The sequence below is a fragment of the Lutra lutra genome, chromosome 12 (genome assembly GCF_902655055.1).
Source record: "Lutra lutra chromosome 12, mLutLut1.2, whole genome shotgun sequence".
NCBI classification, from domain to species: Eukaryota; Metazoa; Chordata; class Mammalia; order Carnivora; family Mustelidae; genus Lutra; species Lutra lutra.
The window spans coordinates 72874370-72891358 of NC_062289.1; the positions used below are offsets into that span (position 1 = coordinate 72874370).

General features: G+C 60.7%; 2 protein-coding genes across 2 annotated transcripts in view; one reads left to right on the plus strand and one right to left on the minus strand.

Annotated features, from left to right (window-relative positions):
• The window catches only part of ZMAT5 (zinc finger matrin-type 5), a 28497-nt gene extending 25339 nt beyond the window's left edge, over positions 1 to 3158 (plus strand). The window contains exon 6 of the mRNA XM_047698033.1: positions 2795 to 3158. Coding sequence (XP_047553989.1) covers positions 2795 to 2924 — 130 coding nt within the window. The 3' untranslated portion in view covers positions 2925 to 3158. The remainder of the gene's footprint in view (positions 1 to 2794) is intronic.
• Positions 3159 to 3264: 106 nt separating this feature from the next.
• CABP7 (calcium binding protein 7) lies at positions 3265 to 13094 on the minus strand. Its single transcript, XM_047698032.1, has 5 exons — positions 12551 to 13094; positions 6302 to 6445; positions 5343 to 5455; positions 4877 to 5030; positions 3265 to 4645 (listed from the first exon to the last, which is right to left on the minus strand). Exons 1-5 carry the CDS (start codon positions 12657 to 12659, stop codon positions 4518 to 4520), a joined length of 648 nt encoding a protein of 215 aa, XP_047553988.1. The 5' UTR covers positions 12660 to 13094; the 3' UTR covers positions 3265 to 4517.
• Positions 13095 to 16989: the final 3895 nt, after the last annotated feature.

Sequence of the window (16989 nt, forward strand, 5' to 3'; positions counted from 1 at the left end):
CTGCCACCCAGCTCGACAGACCCCAGGGAAGCCCAAGCCCATGTACTCCCCTCACCTTTCTCATCTGGCATCTGTCAGTCCCTCGGGATGCTGGTGGCTTCTTGGATGTCGTGGGCATTTCTGTTTGGTGCAGCATGTGTACACTACTCTGTCTGCCTGGAACTGCCTCCCCACCTCTGCCTGGCAAAGCAGACTCATCCTTCAGGCTTTAGCTAAGACGCCCCCCTCTCGGCGCCGAGCTCACATTGTTGCCGTTCAGGCTTGGCGCAGGCTCAGGCCATGTTGACTGCATCTGAGGATGTAGGGGAGCAGGGTCCCTGGCCTGGAGGACTATTCCCTGGGTGTTGGTGCTGTGGACCCCTTCTGGGGACCAGTCTGGTGGCTCCTCTTCTCTGGGTGTGTTTCCTCCCCCGAGGTACAGGGCGAAGATGGCTGCCTGGTCCCCATGGGGCCACCTGCACCTGAGGGCTCCAACCCCATGGCCTGAGCCATGGCTTCGAGGTGTACCAGGCCAACCCTCCTTGTAAAAGGGGGAAATAGAGGCCCTGTGAGCCCCCAGCCTGGCACATGGCACCATCCTCCTCGGCCCGCTGACCCTGAGGGATCTGCCCAGAGCAGACAGTGGCAAGAGGGAGAGGCTGGCCTCAGATGTGGACTAATCCCCCGGCAAGGCCAGTGCTTGTCCCTGTTTTCCATTGTTGGCTCTTCAGATTGTGACTTTATCCCTCTTAATCTCCCCCTTTTGCACCCCTCTTCCGACTGGCGCTACTGTTCCAGCCCAGGCGCTTCCCTAAGACTCTTTTCTTAGGCTCAGAACCGTGACTGGGGAAAAGCAAAAGAGAGCTGCTCCTGTCCTTGCGCCGGGGGCACACAGGCCACGAGAGAGGCCACAGTCGGCCTTGTGCACCCCAGTGTCCCGTGCGCTCTGTGTGGGACAGGAGGGGTGTGCTCCAAGAGCTCAGGGGCCCTGAGAATGTGTCCATGTCTGAGCCCATGAAGGGGCTGCCCTTATGCTGGTTGGAGGCCCCAGCTGCCCAGGAATCGGCCCCATCTTCTAGAGAAGGGTGTGGGGCTCACAGGAAGGGGTTCGCCAGGATCACACCCTCTCTGCAGAGAATTGCAGTCACTTTAACCCTGCGGGAAGCCCGGGGTTGGCTGGCAGCTGGGGCTCTCCCTTCCAGCAACGGCAGAGCTCCCCCACTCCCACCCTTCTCTGCAGCTGGCAGAGTTTATGAAGTCTCCTCAGTGCCATAAATCACGTTGGGAGCTGCTTCCCGCACTCTCCAGCAGGCAGCGAGCGGCTAAGCAGGGGATTTCCCTGGCCTCTTGTACCAGGAGGCCGCCTGAAGTCCTCGAGTGTGCTCCCTCCTGCGGGTCAGGCCCCAAGAGTGTCAGGCTGGGGGGCGGTGGTGGTGGCAAGGCAAACTCCCAGGGGTCCTGACCCCAGCCACCACCTCTGCATCGGAGGCCTGAGGCCTCTCCAAACCTCTCAGAGGCCCAGGACTTTCCCCCTTGGCAGAGGGCTGGATCCCAGCCTCCACTGAGAGCTGGGCCTACGGCCTGGGGGCAGTGTCTGGAGCCCATATCCACGTTGCCCGTTAGCCCTTAATCCCCCAATCCCTGACTCTGTGTGACTGACTCTTCACCCCTCAGTTGCCTCATCTATCAAATGGGGTTCACATGAAGGTGCTTGAGGTTTCTCTAGACCTTGGTGTCTGGCCCAAGGCAGTGCCTAGTCAGTAAGGGCACTCAGCATGACTCCTCGTCGTCAGCAGACATTCACTGGGTGGCCTCCCTGCGCCAGGCCTGGCTCTGGCTCCTGGGGGACTGGTGGACACCACCCCTAGCCTCCTGGTCTCTTCCACATGAGAGCTCCAATCCCACAGGGGAGACATGAGCTCTCCGGTGAGTTCAAAGTGCTCCGTAGCCTGTGAGGGGCATGGAGATCCTGCAGCAGCGGACTGGGTGGGGATTAAGTCCAGAAGCATTGGAATGTGGAGCTGGGGGGCGAGGGAGGGGCGGGGACTGCCTTTGCACCTCAGTCTGTTCCCTGAGGACAGGCAGCCCCTGGCTGGGCACCCAGGGCAGATGCTCCACATAGGCCCTGGGTTCCCAGGTGGCCGCTCCAGGGGAAGGAGAGTGAGCTGCATGAGAAATGAGGCTTTTAAAAAAAAGTTTAGACAATGTTTTTTTTTCTGATTTCCAAGGCTTGCATGCTTGTAAAACTTTTCTTGAAAAGTATAAAGGAAGTAAAAAAGTCACCCATAACTACACCACGCAGATAGAACCACTGTTGACATTTTGCTTTGTCTTCCAGGGGTTTTTTTTTTTTATGCATTTATATATGTTATATATCTTTAAACAAAAATAGTATCATGCTATATACATTATTTTATAAGCTGCTTTTTCTCTCTACTCACACAGTACATCATGACACCTTTCCTTATCAGTGCCTACAAGGCTGCCTTCACCATTACTCGGGCTGCTTAGCATTCGCTGCTGTGGTCGTGCAGGTGTGTTTAATCAGTCCCCCACAGGTGGACACAGGTTTTTTTCTGCTTCTTGTAGCTCAGTCTCTCCCCACAGCCCTGCTGTTTCATCTGGGCTCATTCCTGGAGGTGAGATTGCTGGCTCGAAGGGTCTGCGTGTTTTTGAGGCTCCACCTTCCAGAAAGGTCACTCAAGCAGCTGACCGTAGCTGGGGTGGTGGGGAGAGGGGGTACTCGGGGCAGGTGGCCCAGCCCAGGCCGGGGCTGGACCCCATTCTCATTTTCTGACTTTCTCCTCCTCTCTAGGGCCGAACCCATGAGAACCACCATCTTCCAGTACCCCATAGGCTGGCCGCCGGTCCAGGAGCTGCCTCCATCCCTGCGGGCACCCCCACCCGGGGGGTGGCCCCTGCAGCCCAGCGTCCAGTGGGGCTGAGCCTCTCGTCCCCACCTGACACCCCTCGGGTCAGCTTCGGTGTCAGTCACGATACAGATAAGGGCCCCTCCTGGGGACACGGGGGGGCCCCGCCCACTGCCTCCTGAAGCCATTGGTCCTAGCCCCAGTCCTAGCTTTGCTCTAGGCAGTTACACCCTCCTGCCCTCATGGGACATCCTGAGATGGATGAGAAAACTTCCTTCTGGGTGTTTATAAAGAAAGTCTGTCACCATGGTGGTGTGTTTCGTCCTTGGCCAGCGCCGTCAGCTCTGCTCCCCAAGCCCCTGGTCCGAGGACGGGTGGGACTGGGATTGAGATGAGGTCCTCTGCTGGGTGAGGAGCGCTGTGGCCCTTCTCCTGGGCAGGCCGGCGGGGGCTCAGTACAGCTGGGCAGAGGGTGTGCCAGTGTGGCTGGGATGGTCACCCGGGTGTAAGGGGACTCCGGATCTGGGAGAAGAGCTCAGGGACTCCGTCCGCTGTCTCCAGTCCCCACATCTGCCCATACTGAGCTGGTGCCCGAACGTGAGATGGCAGAACCGGGGCCCGGTGGGAGCTGTGTCTCTGGCCTGTGTAGAGAGGTTGGGGGACCCAAGAGGACAGTCCCTGGACTTGGGGGCGTGGCCTGGTTGAGTTTCTTGGCACCCACAGTGCTGGGCTATACCAGCCCCTTAGCCCAGCAATGACACTGGGCCCTCCCCCAAGTCTTCTGCCTGGAGGAGGCCCTGGGCTGGTGGGGCGGTCACACAGGCTCTTGGGCGATATAGAGCCTCTAGGCCCCTGGTCTGCCTCCTGCCTCACTGCACGCCAGTTCTAGATTCTGTGCTGGGTGGTGGTGGGCAGTGTGGCCCTTGGGTCGGTGGGCCTCAGACTGGGGGGCTCAGAGGGTGCAGAGACTGCTGGGCCACCTCAGATGCCCCATCTGCTGGGAGCTTTTGCCCTTTCTGAAAAATTCCTGTTGAAGGGGGTACCGTATCTGGGGGCCCTCTGGGCCTCAGGCTGCTCATCTGTGAAATGGGCAAATGCTCTGCCCCCAGTGGGTGCCTGGAGGAAGGCTGGGTTTGAGTCTAAGGACGATCAGAGAAAGGGACCCTAGAGAAGGCCAGGGGCCTCCTCAGGCTTGGCCAGGGAATAGGGCCCAGGAGACCCCAGCCTTACCCCCTCTCCAGGAGGAAGCCTCCTGCCCCCATCTCCACCCGGCCCATGGCCCTGGGCAAATCTCAGGGACCATGGTCAGGTTGGCTTTGTGGCCCCAGGCACAGGGTACTGCTTCTTCCTAAGTGACCACATCAGCTAGCGGACCCTGTATAGATGCCTCCTAGATTTTCCAGGAGCCCCTGGACAGTGGGAGGGAGAGTGAGTGCTACATACAGGCGCGGGCAGGTGCAGGCGGGGCTGGGGGCTGTCCTTGGAACCAACCACCAGGCCCTCCGCAGCCGGGCCACGGCACCATGCAAGGGCCCTCGGGTCGGGTGGGGTGGGGTTGCCGGACGTCCGGACCCTGAAGTACACGTGGCAGTGGCCCGGGGAAGCCGAGTGCAGGAGAGGTCGGCGGGCGGTGGGGAGTGTGGAGTGGGCCCCACGCACCACCTGTGCCTACTTCATGCCGCTGCGCAGCACCTGGTTCGCAGCGATGAGCATGACGCTGATGATGAAGGCGATGGCGAAGGCGCAGATCAGGCTCTTGCGCACACACGTCTGGCGGATCTGCTGGTTGGAGCAGGCTGTGGCCGCCCGCCAGGGAGCACCAGAGAGAGACAGACGGGGACAGCGAAGCGAGGAATCAGGAGCCGCCTGCACTGCCCGCACGTGGGCTCGTTCCACGGGGACACAAAGCGTGGGGTGGGCAAGGAGGCCCCAGCCATCCCCTGCAATCCCCAGGTCCTCCTCCTCCCCCTGCCCCCAGCAGTTGGCCTGCCCCTGGGTGGGGGGAGGGCTGGGGGCCAGTCACTCACTCTCCACGTCCACGGGGCACTCCTCAGCGGTGCCCAGGTGACTTTCCTCCTCCGTCATGATGATGTTCTCAATGTCCTTCATGGACAGGTGCTCACAGAAGGTGTCGTACAGCAGCCGCTTCAGCTCGTCCACGGTCAGCTTCTGCATATCGCACTTGGGTTGGGGAGGAGACACAGTGCTCTGGCCACTGCCACCACCACGGCCACCACCCAGCACCCTGTTGCCACACAAGCCCAGTGATGGGCCTCTGGATTCTGGAGAACTGGAAACCCCTCGCTCCATTCCTTGAGTCCTTGACCACACCAGCCTCCCCCGGCCGGCCCCTGGCCCTCTGGAAGATAAGACATCCAGGGGACAGATGCCTGGGATAGTCACCTGCCTTTATGGATGGCCCTGGCCATTCACTGACCCTGTACAGCCCTCCACAGTGTGTACAACCCTAAGTCCCAACCAGCCAGCACTTACCTTCCAGAAGACAGTGTCGAAGTCAGTGCCATGGAACTTCTCTGGGATCCCCGAGGTGGAAAGCTTGGGTCCCAGGAGGGTCACAAACTCCTCAAAGTCCACTTGGCCATCACCTAGAGCAGGCACAGGTCCAATCAGTGGGCCAGCTGACAACCGGGCTGGGTCCCGGGCCACCTCGGTCACGGGGTACCTTGGGCAAGTCCCACCTCCTCTGAGCCTTGAGTTATTTTCAGGGACTAAACCCACCAAATATGGTGGTTGCAAAGTGGAGATGGGGTGCGGCAGATGGGCCCGAGCACATGGGGGAGCCTTGCATTTTACTCAGAAACGTGGCTTCCCAGCAGGTGTGAGGCCTGACATCCTCACCCCGCAGACAGGAACTGAAACTCAGGGCACAAACTGCACAGACCACCACCTGCTCTGTGGGTGGAGGGGAGGCAGGAATGAAGGCCCATGGTGGGGGTGGGGGTAACAAGAAGAGGAGACTGGATATTACCAACCTTTTTTACTAGGTTTTCCTTAATAAAATGCCAGGTGGCAAATACAACTAAATGATTTTTTATTTGGGGTGATGGGACCTGGGGTACTTGGTATAGCCTTTCTACTTCTCTATGCTTTAAAAAAATTTGCTCGGGAGGCACCTGGCTGGCTCAGTCCGTACAGCACGCAACTCTTGGTCTCGAGGTTGCAAGTTTGAGCCCCACGTTGGGGGTAGAGATGACTTAAAAATACTATCTTAAACGAATTGCTCAGAATGCAGAGCTAGAGAGGCAGAGCATCTAAACCTCCGTGTGTGGGTGTGGCTGGGGCCATCGCACTCTAGCGTCTATTCTCCAGGCTGCGAAATGAGGCCAGACCTGGCTGCCTACCGCCATGGGCTTGGGGGTACCTGGAGGGCGGGCTCGGCCTCAGAGGCCCAGGTGAGGGGTGAGGATACGGAGGCAGGGGTTGGTGCTCACCATCCATGTCCAGCCGCTGGATGATAACTTCCAGCTCCACCTCATTGGGCATGTAGCCCAGGGAGCGCATGGCCGTGCCCAGCTCCTGCTTGGAGATGAAGCCATTGCCATCACGGTCAAAGACTTTGAAGGCCTCACGGATCTCTGTGGGGGGAGGAGAGCAGGTTGGGACCTCGCCTCTGTCCCCAACACCCCTTCCCTAAGTCACCGGCATCCCCAAACCTGCAGCCTGAGCCCGGCACTAAGAATCCACTAGGGAGCCTGCAGGTCTTGTCAGAGACGAGTGGCAGGTGGCCCAAGTGTCCACCATAGCGCTGCCTTCCTGGAGCTCAGGGCCAGCAAGTGGCAAAGGTATGCCCAAGCCCGCAGCAGGGCCAGGATCACCCTGGGGATGGGGGCGGGGATCCTCCTTCTCCCAGCCAGGCTCCCACAGACTCTTAGGGCGTGCTCACGACGACCCCGTGTGGCGGGTAAGCATGAGTCCCACCGTGTGGGCTCCCCGGGGCCTTGGCTGCGGTGGCCTCTGTGAGGGGCCAAAGGCTTCCCTGTCCACCCCTCACTCCTTCCATCCCCCACTCCCCCTCATCCTCATCTCATACTTCCTCCCCTGGGCTCGGCTTGGAAATTCCAGCCAGCACTCCTTAAGGATGCCCCATGAGGCAGCCATCAGCTCCCGCTCAGAGTCAGGCTGACAGTTCCGTGCAGAGACTGCCTCCCCAGCCCGAGGTTAGGGGGAAGGTGGAGGCTGGATGGAGGGGCCCTAGCCAGCCCAGGCCTGCTCAGATGTGGAGATCGTCCCCTGCATCGTACCGAAGGGGAGACAGAGGCCTGAGGACCTGGGTGACAGGGACAGAGAACAATGCACTGGGCTGGGAGCAGTGAGTGACCTGGGACCAGTCCCACCCACAGTAGAATGCCCAGTAGTGATGTGGGTACAACAAGGGGGTTTACCAAGCATGTTCAGGAGCCGTTGAAGGGTCCTAACCTCTCCCCGCTCGCCTTAGTTCTACCTGCTATCTCTTCGTGGCCACTCAGCCCCGGAAGAGCCCTCAAGAGCATTTTTCTTTGGCCAAGACGGGAACCTCACCCCACTCACACCGCCTGCTCCAGCATCCTTGCTCACCTGCCAGCCTCTTGGCCTTTGCCTAAGCTGTCCCCTGGCTGGGATTCAGCAGACAGAATCCTGTCCCTGGGTGTGAGTGTGGGTGTATTTGGACGCAGAGACAGATGAAAATGGTCCACACTGCAGACCTGGAAACTGAGGCACAGAGAGGCAAAACAGCCAGACTGGGGTCAGTTTGGGGTCAAGGCTATTTCTGGTGAGAGCAGGAATCTGGCTGGCCCAGGCCTGGCCTAAAGGGACTATGAACCCCTAAAACAGACTGTGGAATCCTGTGCTATGGGGTTACTCCCTAATCCCACTGGCCCCATCACAGACTAGGGGCTGTGGCAAGGAAGCTTGGGTCAAGGACCCAAAATCTCACCCGGCTCCTCCTACCCGGTGTCTGCACCCAAGGCCTGGAGATTAGACCAGAGGGCACACAGGCCAAGACAGAGATGGTGGGCTGTAGCCAAGCGGCCTGGACCCCCAGATCCTCTGACTCTGGACATCCCCGTCCATCCTAGGCTGGGCCTGAGAATCTGGTCTGACCAGGGGCCCCCTAGGCCGGAAAGCAACTGGGATGGGAGATCTGAGCCACAGGCCCAGGGGTTTCTATAAATCCCGGACTTGGAACTCCAAGCCAACTCCCACCTACCACTCTCCCAGGCCACTGACAAGGTGGTAAGCTCCCCACCACCAGAGGTCTCTAAGTGGGGCCCCGGTTGTCATGAAGGTAGCTAATGGGGTCCTACGGCTTAAGGGTCTCCAGGTACAGACTAAGGCACCAACAGACCAACCAGACACACTGTCCACCACTTCTACCACCCTGACCCAGTTCCAGGCCCTTCCAGCTCAGGTGTCTTGAACTCTAGCCCGAGGGGCCCTTTCAGCCCTGGTGAGCACCAGGAGCGCTCCATGTTCAGGCCTTTGAACAGGGGCTCCTTTCACTTGGAAGTTCTTCCCCAAACCATGGCAAACTTGGATACCTCTCAGGTTCCTGGCATAGACAGCACCACCTTCCTGGTGTCCTCCCTGAACCCCAGCTGAGTTCAACCTGCTTCTGGGCGCCCACAGACCCTGCCCTGCCCTTGCACGGACCACACTGGACTATGAATGAACTATGAGGGCTGCGCTGGGGCCCCATGACGGGAACAGTGCCTGTCTGTCAAGCATAAAAGCCGAACTAGTGAGTGAATGAATGAATGAATGATTTGGGGAGCCCACCGTTCTGCAGCACAGAGAGAAAAGATCTGGGTGGAAATGCATGCAATACCCAGTGTGAGGTCATCATTCGGAGCCCAGGTACTCCTAGTTCACTAACAGTCCTACTAAGAGTAAGTGTTGGCCACCACAGAAGAGAGGAATCAAACTGAGGCCAGGGCTGAGGGTACATCCACAGATTTCTGGGTGAGGGGCTAGTTTTGGAAGGAGGAACCCAGAGTCAAGCACCCCATCTTTCCAGGTCCCTCAGTTTCCTCCTCGGTAGAGGCCCACTGGGAAATTTGCGGTGGGTATGGCAAAACCCTTGACGCACAGTGGGACTGCCACAGATGCTGGCCCCCTCCCCTGCAAGGAGCTGGGGTCCAGGCTGTCCCTCCCACCCTGGCCAGGTGTGGCCCCCAGAGCCGGGTGTGGCCCTCAGAGCCCATGGCCGCTTCAGTTGGAGCCCCTGGTCCTCTTCTGGAAGATCTGAGGAAACGCACGGGACTAGATGGGAGACAGCGGAGGGCAGGGGAATCTTGGTGACAGACCCTGAGGCAGCCTGACAGGCCTCAAGGCACATCAGCCCTCCGTCAGGAAGCTGGAGGCCAGAGACAGGGTGCACACGCTGGAGGTCACTCGTGAACGGGGGGGCAGCGCCTGTCTCTGCCGCAGCTGCCGTTCTCCACGGCATTGGCCCCACGCCCCACCACTTTGGCGGCCCTGAGCCTACGCAGAGGCGGCTGTTGGGCTTGCAGGGAAAACGGGCAGGATAGGGGCTCCCCCACCCCCCATACTCCGAATGCCCTATTTGGCCACTCTCAGTGTGGGCTCCACTGTCTGACTGAGCAGGCCAAGCGCCAACCTCAGAACCCTGCCCTGGTGACTGTCTGCCTGTCTGTCTGTCTCCTTCCTCTTCTCTCTGGCCAGAAAGGGTTGGCCTAGGACTTGCAGCCACTGCACTCCTACCCTCAGGTGCTCAAGTCCGCTGATGCCCCTGGGCCAGCCTCTGTGCTCCCGCAGACCCTGGGAGGCTTGGCTGGGTGTGTGTGTCATGGCAGGGATGAGACGGGGTGTGAGATACAGGGAGAAGCTGGAAAGCCTGTGCCTCTCCTTCTCCAGGGTCAGACAGGCTCCGGGCCAGCTTTGCCCAGCCCCGTCTACCCTGCCAACTGCCACCCACGGCTCCCTAAGGCCACAGGTCCCCAGGTGCCTTTGCCAGACCTTCAAGGACTCTTCTACCCAGCCCTTTGCGGAGCCAGCCTTCCTGCCCTGTCCCCCCCGTCCATCCTGGGTCCCTAACTCAAGAGCTTCACCAATCTCTCCACCCTCCAGGCTCTTACTCCTGCAAGAAGCCCCCTACTTGGCCACCCCCGCAGCAGCATCAGGGTCAGCAAGCTCCTGCTGCATACCAGTCCCCTCAATAAGAGCTTCCATTGTGTCCTCTGCCACCAGCAGCCCTGGGGAGGGGCGATGCCAAGCCCCTTTCACAGATGGAGACACCGAGGCAGGAAAGGCCAAGTGATAGTCCAAGGTCACTCTGTAAGCGGACAGTATAGAGATTCGAACCCAGGCCTGCCTGGCTGGGAAGCCCTCATCCACCCCTTGAGCTCTCCACCTCCCTTGTCCCTCTCCCCCTCAGACTAACCGCCCCCTGGATTTCTGCGGCAGGCACATAATGTCTGCAGCATTTCATCCCAAGCTGCTGGGCTTCCTCTTCTCTGCACGTGTGGGTCCCCCACCGGTGGGTGTCCTTTCCGCAAAGGGCCTGGATCTTACCCAGGCACTGGGCGGCAGGGGGGTGGGGGGGGCCGTCACCTTTTCCGTCCAGCCCCGGCACTCAAGGACCACCGGGGACTGCAGAGACTTGGTCCCCCAGGAGGGCTTTTGGAGCGCCTACAGGCAAGAAGAGGGGGTCAGCCATGGAGGACTTCTTGCCCTCACCTACAGCTGCCCGTAGGCTAGGAGATGGGCTGGGGTCACCCAGGCACCTGCTTGTTCCACGACCCCCTCCTGGTCACCCCAAGGAGGGCCCTGCCCTTCAGATGCCCCTGTGCCACGGTCCCTCTGCTCCTCAGGGCCCAGGAGAGGGGGACAGGAGAGAAGCAGGGAGTGTGTTTGGTGTGGCTGGTGACTAACACTGCTGGGTTTCTGCCAGTGTGCCCGCCAGGCAGCCCAAGTGGAGCTTGCAGCCTCCTCACCCCTGCACTGCCCTCCCTGTGCCTGCTCACCCCTCTATCCCAGCCTCTTCTCAGCTTCTCAGGTCTGCACCCCAGGGCTGGGAGAACAAGAGAGGAGAGACCCAGCCAGGCCCATACCCGGGCTACCAGCGTCAGAGTGGGGTGCTGGGAGCAAGGATAGGGAATGAGGTGGAAGCTGCATGGGTTTTGGGGGGAGAGTGTTGCCCCCTGCCCAAGTGGCCAGAAGGAAGGGATAGAGGGCCCATGGAGGGAGACACTGGCAGGAGGCTCGGGGTGACCTAGGGCAGGAGGAGACAATGGTGGCCTGTGCCCCATCCCCTGCCCTCTTGGTCCTCATTGCACCTCCTCCTTGTCCCAGGCACTGGACAGACAAGGCAGACACTTGGGCTTTGGGATTCAAGGCAGCAGCACTCATCTCTCTGTTCTGCCTGATTCAGACACCAGACCCTGTCTCCGTGGCTCTGCCAGCCTCTGGGGACTTTCAGGGGACTTGAGAGGAGCAGGTGGCTCATAGTCTATGGTACAGGGTGTATGTGTTGGGGGAAGGGTAGCTACCTTCTCCCTCTTGATCTTCCCTTCACCCAGTCTGACTCCCCCAAGATCTACCCTCTCCAGGGCTGGGGGATGAGGGAAGACCTCTCTACATAACTTTCCCTGTGTTCCCGTCATCATGCCCGACTGCATTAGTGTCTCAGCTGCACCCCCCAAGCCCTGATGAGCTCCAGATCGCAGAGACCCTTGGCCCCAAGATAACTGAAGAGAGGCCCAGCCTCTGGCAATCTCAGCCCCTCACGCAACAGCAGACAAGTAGATCCCAGGGGCCTAAGACTATCAGCCCCAAACCCCCACTCCACTCCACATGGGGCCCTAAGAGGTCTGGGGGATGGAAGGCCTGAGAACCTGCCCCCATCCCAGGAGGGCAAGAGCTTGCAGGCCCCAGGGTTCTCACAGCTCCGCAGAATCTTCCGTCCAAGGACCCCAGCCCCTGACCTCTGCTCTCATCCTGCCCAGCCCCTTGCCTAAGGTCCCTATCCATGCTGAAAGGCAGAGGGACTACTGGGGGAAACAGATTTGGGTCCCAGCCTCTGCCTTTCCCTTCCAGGCTTGGTTATCGCGACCAAGCCGCCCAATCTGGCCACTTGTTGTCGCCACCACCTCCTGGGCCGCCCTCCCTGCGCTCTGGGCTGGGGGTCCCCGCAGGGCTGTGGGGAAGGGGCCAAGGCCGCAGGAGGGACTGGGGACAGCCCCGCAGGCGACAAGAGCAGGGCAGTCGCCCTCTCCCCCTTCTCCCGCTGCCCTAGCAGATTGGATTTGAAAAGCGACACGAGCGGAATGTCAATTCGAGCGCAGAGCCGCGGGCGGGCGCCGCGGAGGGGATCAGGATGCGGGTGCTCCGGCCGGGCCAGCGCGGGGGGCGCAGCTCGGACCCCCACCCAGACCGCCGCGTTGCCGCACCGTCACCGCGGACTGCGCGGCCCCGTGACCCCGCTGCGGGGCTCGGCAAGTTTCCGCAGCGCGGGGGACCATGCGGGTAGGGGCTGGGCCGCCCCTCAGCCTTGGCTACCCCCACCGCGGCACCCAGAGGTGCGAGTTGGTCCTGACTCCCCGCGCAGCTGCTCTCTGGAGCGCCCACCTGGCAGCCGGCACCTGCGGACGGCCCCCCGCCCCCTGAGCCCCTAGTCCGCGCTTCACCTGGGCGCACAGGTAGGAGGGCCGGCGGGCAGGGGTCCCGGCGGGGGCACTCACCCTCCAGTTCATCCTCAGGGATGTCCACGGGGCGCTGCTCCGACAGCAGATTGGGCACGGTGTAGATGCCCCGGTACATCAACGCCGCCGTCACCGGGTGGAACGGCATCTTGGAGGCTCCGCGCCCGCCCGCCCGCCGCAAACTTTGAGGTCGGGGCTCATGGGCCGGCGGCGGCCCCGGGGGCGGCTGGAGCGGGCTGGGCGCGCGGCTGCGGAGGGCGGCCCGGCGGCCCCAGCGGTGGCGAGACTGGGGGCGCCCCTCCGGGGGCCTAGCGCCCCCGCGACCCGGGCCGCGGGTCCATGCCGCCCCCTCCCTCCTCGGGCTCCCGGCTGGGGCCCCGCAGGGGCGACGGGGGCGGCGCTGCTCGGGCCTCTCCGCTCGGGCTGCCGCGCGCTGCTCCGGCCGCGCCCGCTCCTCGGTGCCCCGCGCGCTCCGCGCTGCTAGCCGCCCCCTAGTCCGCTCGCCGGCGCGGCCGCCCGGCCAGCCGCTCCGGCTCTCGCTGCCTCCCCTGCTCGCTCCCTCGCTCGCTCGCTCTGTGCAGCGCTGGCTGCGCTCCCCGCCTCCCCCGCCCTCCCGCCCGCAGCCTGCCCGCCCCCTCTGCGCTCCCCCCCCCACCCCGCCCGCCCCTTCCCGCCGCCGGTCCCTGAGCTCTCGCCCCTAGCCCGCCGCGGGCTCCTTCTCCTCTTCGCCCTAGGTTCCCCTTTCTCCCAGCGAAGGATCACTTATCTCTCGCCCCAAGTCCGCAGCCACTGGGACCAAGGTGGGGGTGGGGCCCTTCCTTCCTGCCCCTTGGCCGGCCCCCACCCCGCACGAACAGAGCAGGGAACTGACGACCAGAGACCTGGCAACGAGGTGAGATGGCCCCAGGCGCCTGGGTCCTGGAGGAGAATCATACAGTATTGGTGCCAGGAGGGGCTCCAAGGTGGGGAAACTGAGGCTGAGAGAGAAGGGAGAGAAGGGCGTTGACCAAGGTCATAAGCCGCTGGTGGCAGGCAGGAGCTTGGGACAAATCTGGGGCAGGCTCTCCTGCCTGTGGCTGAGACTTGGCGGCTGACCTTGCTCCCCCCCACAGTAGAGCCCCAGTCCTGGCTCCATTCCAAGCCCCCACCACTCTGCCTGGGGAGCTGCCAAGGGTCTGCTTCATGCCTCTCCCCACCCCCAGCTCAGGGCACTGAAGAACAGAGAGGTGGCTGGGTGCTTGTAGGGCCTGGTGTGAGAGCCTGTCAGTTCACATGGCTGGTTAGACCCATGTGTGCGCAAGACTCACCCAGGCCCCAAGGCACGTGTGTGCATCGAAGTGAGGGGGCAGGTGTTTGTGGGAGCAGCATGTGTGTGCATATATCTGTTACCCAGGAGGGTGTGTTCATGTGTTTTTGAGTCCACACACAGATGGATGCATGTTGGGAGTGTGTATGGAAACCTACGTGTGCCAAGGTTGTGAGCTGGCAGGGGAAGGGAGGACAGGAGCTTCTGGGCAGGAGCCCGTGGGTGGGAGGGGGCGGTGTGTGGACCCATGGACTAGGAGTGGCATGGGCATGGGAACACAGATGTACATGCATATACATGGGGGAGGGCTTGACCCCCTGGCCTCTCCATGGCCCCAGCTGCTGGACCTGTTCCTGGAGGCCCTACCGGAACCACCGTCAATCAGCCAACAGCCCCAGCGGGAAAGCTGATTGCCACGGCCCAGCCCAGCCCTGCCCTTCCCAAGCTGATTACATTTTTCTGTTTGTTTCTGCTTTTGTCGTTGATTAATCACAGCCCTATCTTGGGGCCTGGGGAGAGGGGGCTCAGGGACAGATGTCAGCCCTGGCCCCCAGCACTCCTCGGCATGGCTTGGGAGGGAGATACCAGCAGCGTCCCCAACCTGCAGAAGAGCCAGGAAAGACCTCAGCTCTTTGTCTGTCTCCCCAGCCTCTATGGATCAGCTGGGTGCCCCTTAGAACCAAGGGCCAGGGGTGGGAGAGGCCCCCCAAAAGCCCTACCCCAAAGCCCTCCTCATCCATCTGTCTCCCAGTCTGACGATGTACTGTCAGACCGGAATGTTTTGAGTTCCCTAGGTCTTCTGGTGCAGCAGAGGAGTGGGGAGGAAAGAACCCAGAACTTGGAGCCAGGCAGACCTGGGGTTCCTGTCTCTACCACCTCCTTGCTGCCATGGGACCTTAGTCACCTCCCTTAACATCCCGGAGCCTTGGATCCGCCCCCCCCCCCATGAAGTGAGGGTTGGCAGTGCCACCTTCCAGGCAGTGGTAAGGATGGAGTGATGTAACATGGGAGAGGTGCCTGACAGAGTATCCCCTGTAGCTCTTGGGAGTTTCCTATTAGCATGAAAATTCCCCCCAAGGAATATGAATTAATAATAATTATAGCTGCTATGTATTGATCAAGAGCTTGAGCTACAGCAGCTCTCTTTCGTTTTTTCCTGAGTGCTCAGGCTGCACCAGCCCAGGGCAAGTAGTTCTAAATCAGGACCCCCGCACCAAGGAAGGCTGGGCTGGAGCTTGCCAAGGGGTTGATGGGAAACCCGGCTCCCAGCCGCTTCGAGAGGGGCTGTTAGAGAGCATGTGGTCACCCACCTGACAGAGGCTATATCCTCTGTAGCTCCCAGCCCAGCGGAGAATTTCCAAAGGATGGGGCAGAAACGGTCCTTGAATAAATTAAGCAAAAATCAAGTGAATGGGTCTACCCAACACAGCCCGGTCCTGAGAATCTGCCCTGAGGGAGGGCATGAGTGTCCAGGGAGACAAAGCCCTCCTTCTGGTCTGTAAATAAGGGTCAAGTTCTACATCTTGTGACCAGGCTGCCTCCTCGGACAGGCTCCCACCAGGCCAGAGGGACAGGACCTTATAGGGTTTATAGCCCCAAGGTCACGGTACACCCCACTGCTTGGGCCATCCCTGACATCCTTGTCTCTGGTGACTCAGGCCAGTCCCTGTGTCTCCCCTGATCCAAAGCCACGACCCACAGAGCTGACTGTGGGTCCAGGCGACTTCCATGTGTCACCAGCCTCACCTGTCCCCCCTTCTTGATCTGCCCATGGGTACTTGAGCTGTGCACATAACCTGAAAGCCATCCCCTGAACCTCTGAAAGCAGTTTGTCCTTGCCTCCATGTATGGTTGAGGGCAACCCTGCTAAGGGACAAGGATAGGTCGTGTATCCTTGTGAGGCAAGGCAGGGGTTCGAGCCCAAGGCAAGAGCTGGGTTAGGGTAAGGGTGAGAGCTTCAGGAACCAGGCTCTGGGTCATTCTGATTACATCCCTCTGGGCTCAGAGGTTGGCTGCCTCTGCCGGGAGCCATCACAGACCTCCGCAGCCCTCCAGCACTGTGACCCTCAGGTCACGGGGCAACCCCTGGGTGCTAGGTCCTACAAACAAGTCAGGCCAGGAGTCAGAGGACGAGAGGGAGCTGCTTGTACCCGGAGCTCACAGAACAGCATGAGAATGTTGAGTAGCGTGGTCAACCTGGCAGCTCGTTGTCTGGTGAAGGGCTGGGGGAGGGAGGGCAGCTTTTGTAGAGGAAGGTCACAAAACCAGCTTGAAAAGCCTTGGACATGGGGTGGCTGAGGCAGTGCCACAAGGTCGCCTTGAGAACCCAGGCCTGGGCATATGCCTTTGGGTGACTACACTTACCTCTCTGAGCCTCAGCTTACTCACCTGTTAAATAGGAACAGATCTAGTTCCCAGAATGAATGCTTAGATCCTGCATGTGAAGTGTTCAGCGCACAGGACTTGATAGTTCTTACTACGAGTCAAGGGAACTCCAGGAGGAAAAGCCAGGGTAAGCAAAAGCTCAGAAGTGTGAGAGGACCACCCTTAGCCCTGGAGGGCGGGGTCTGTATGCCCCAGATCTTTTGTCTGGCACAGGACTCAGCTGGGCGTGGGAAATTGGCAGGGGCTGCCTGAACCTCTGTTGGATGAATGAAGGAGAGAACGAATGAATGAATGATCACCCACCAGCCCACCAGCCCTTCGGCATTGCAGCCCCGTCCTCTCCTCTGCACGTCACTGGGGAGCAGATGGCGTGATTGCAGGGTGTGAATTATGTCTGTCGCTCCCCCATCTGGGGAAGGTGCTGCCGCCATCACACTACACTCCCTGGGGTGCCATCGGGAGACTCAACTCATGGGCCCCTCCAGAGGGGGATCTCCACAGACTTTGCCCACAAGTCCTTGGCTCAGGGTGCTAGAGACACCAGGAGAGGTGAGCCCCAAGCGACCCTGGGAGAATCCACCCAGTGGCAGAGAGGAAGGGAAGAGAAATGGAGACCACCCTGTCCAGAGGCTAGGTGCCTCCCTTCCAGAGACTGGAGCCCTCTCCTCTCAAAACTAGCAGGCTTGCCACCCTCGCTGGCTGGAAGCAACTCCTCCGAGGCCAACATTCTCTTGCCACCCACGTTCAGCACCAGGGAGAGCTCCTGGCAAAGCCCTGGGCCCAGCCA

Bases quoted from the DNA above. Each gene is read 5' to 3' on its own strand.
- CABP7 (XM_047698032.1), bottom strand. From the start codon at position 12,659: ATGCCGTTCCACCCGGTGACGGCGGCGTTGATGTACCGGGGCATCTAC. The intron at 5,456-6,301 runs GTGAGCACCAAC...TGCCTGCTCTAG, and splicing joins CCAGCGGCTGGACATGGATG to GTGATGGCCAAGTGGACTTT. The intron at 5,031-5,342 runs GTAAGTGCTGGC...CCCCAACCCAAG, and splicing joins TCGACACTGTCTTCTGGAAG to TGCGATATGCAGAAGCTGAC.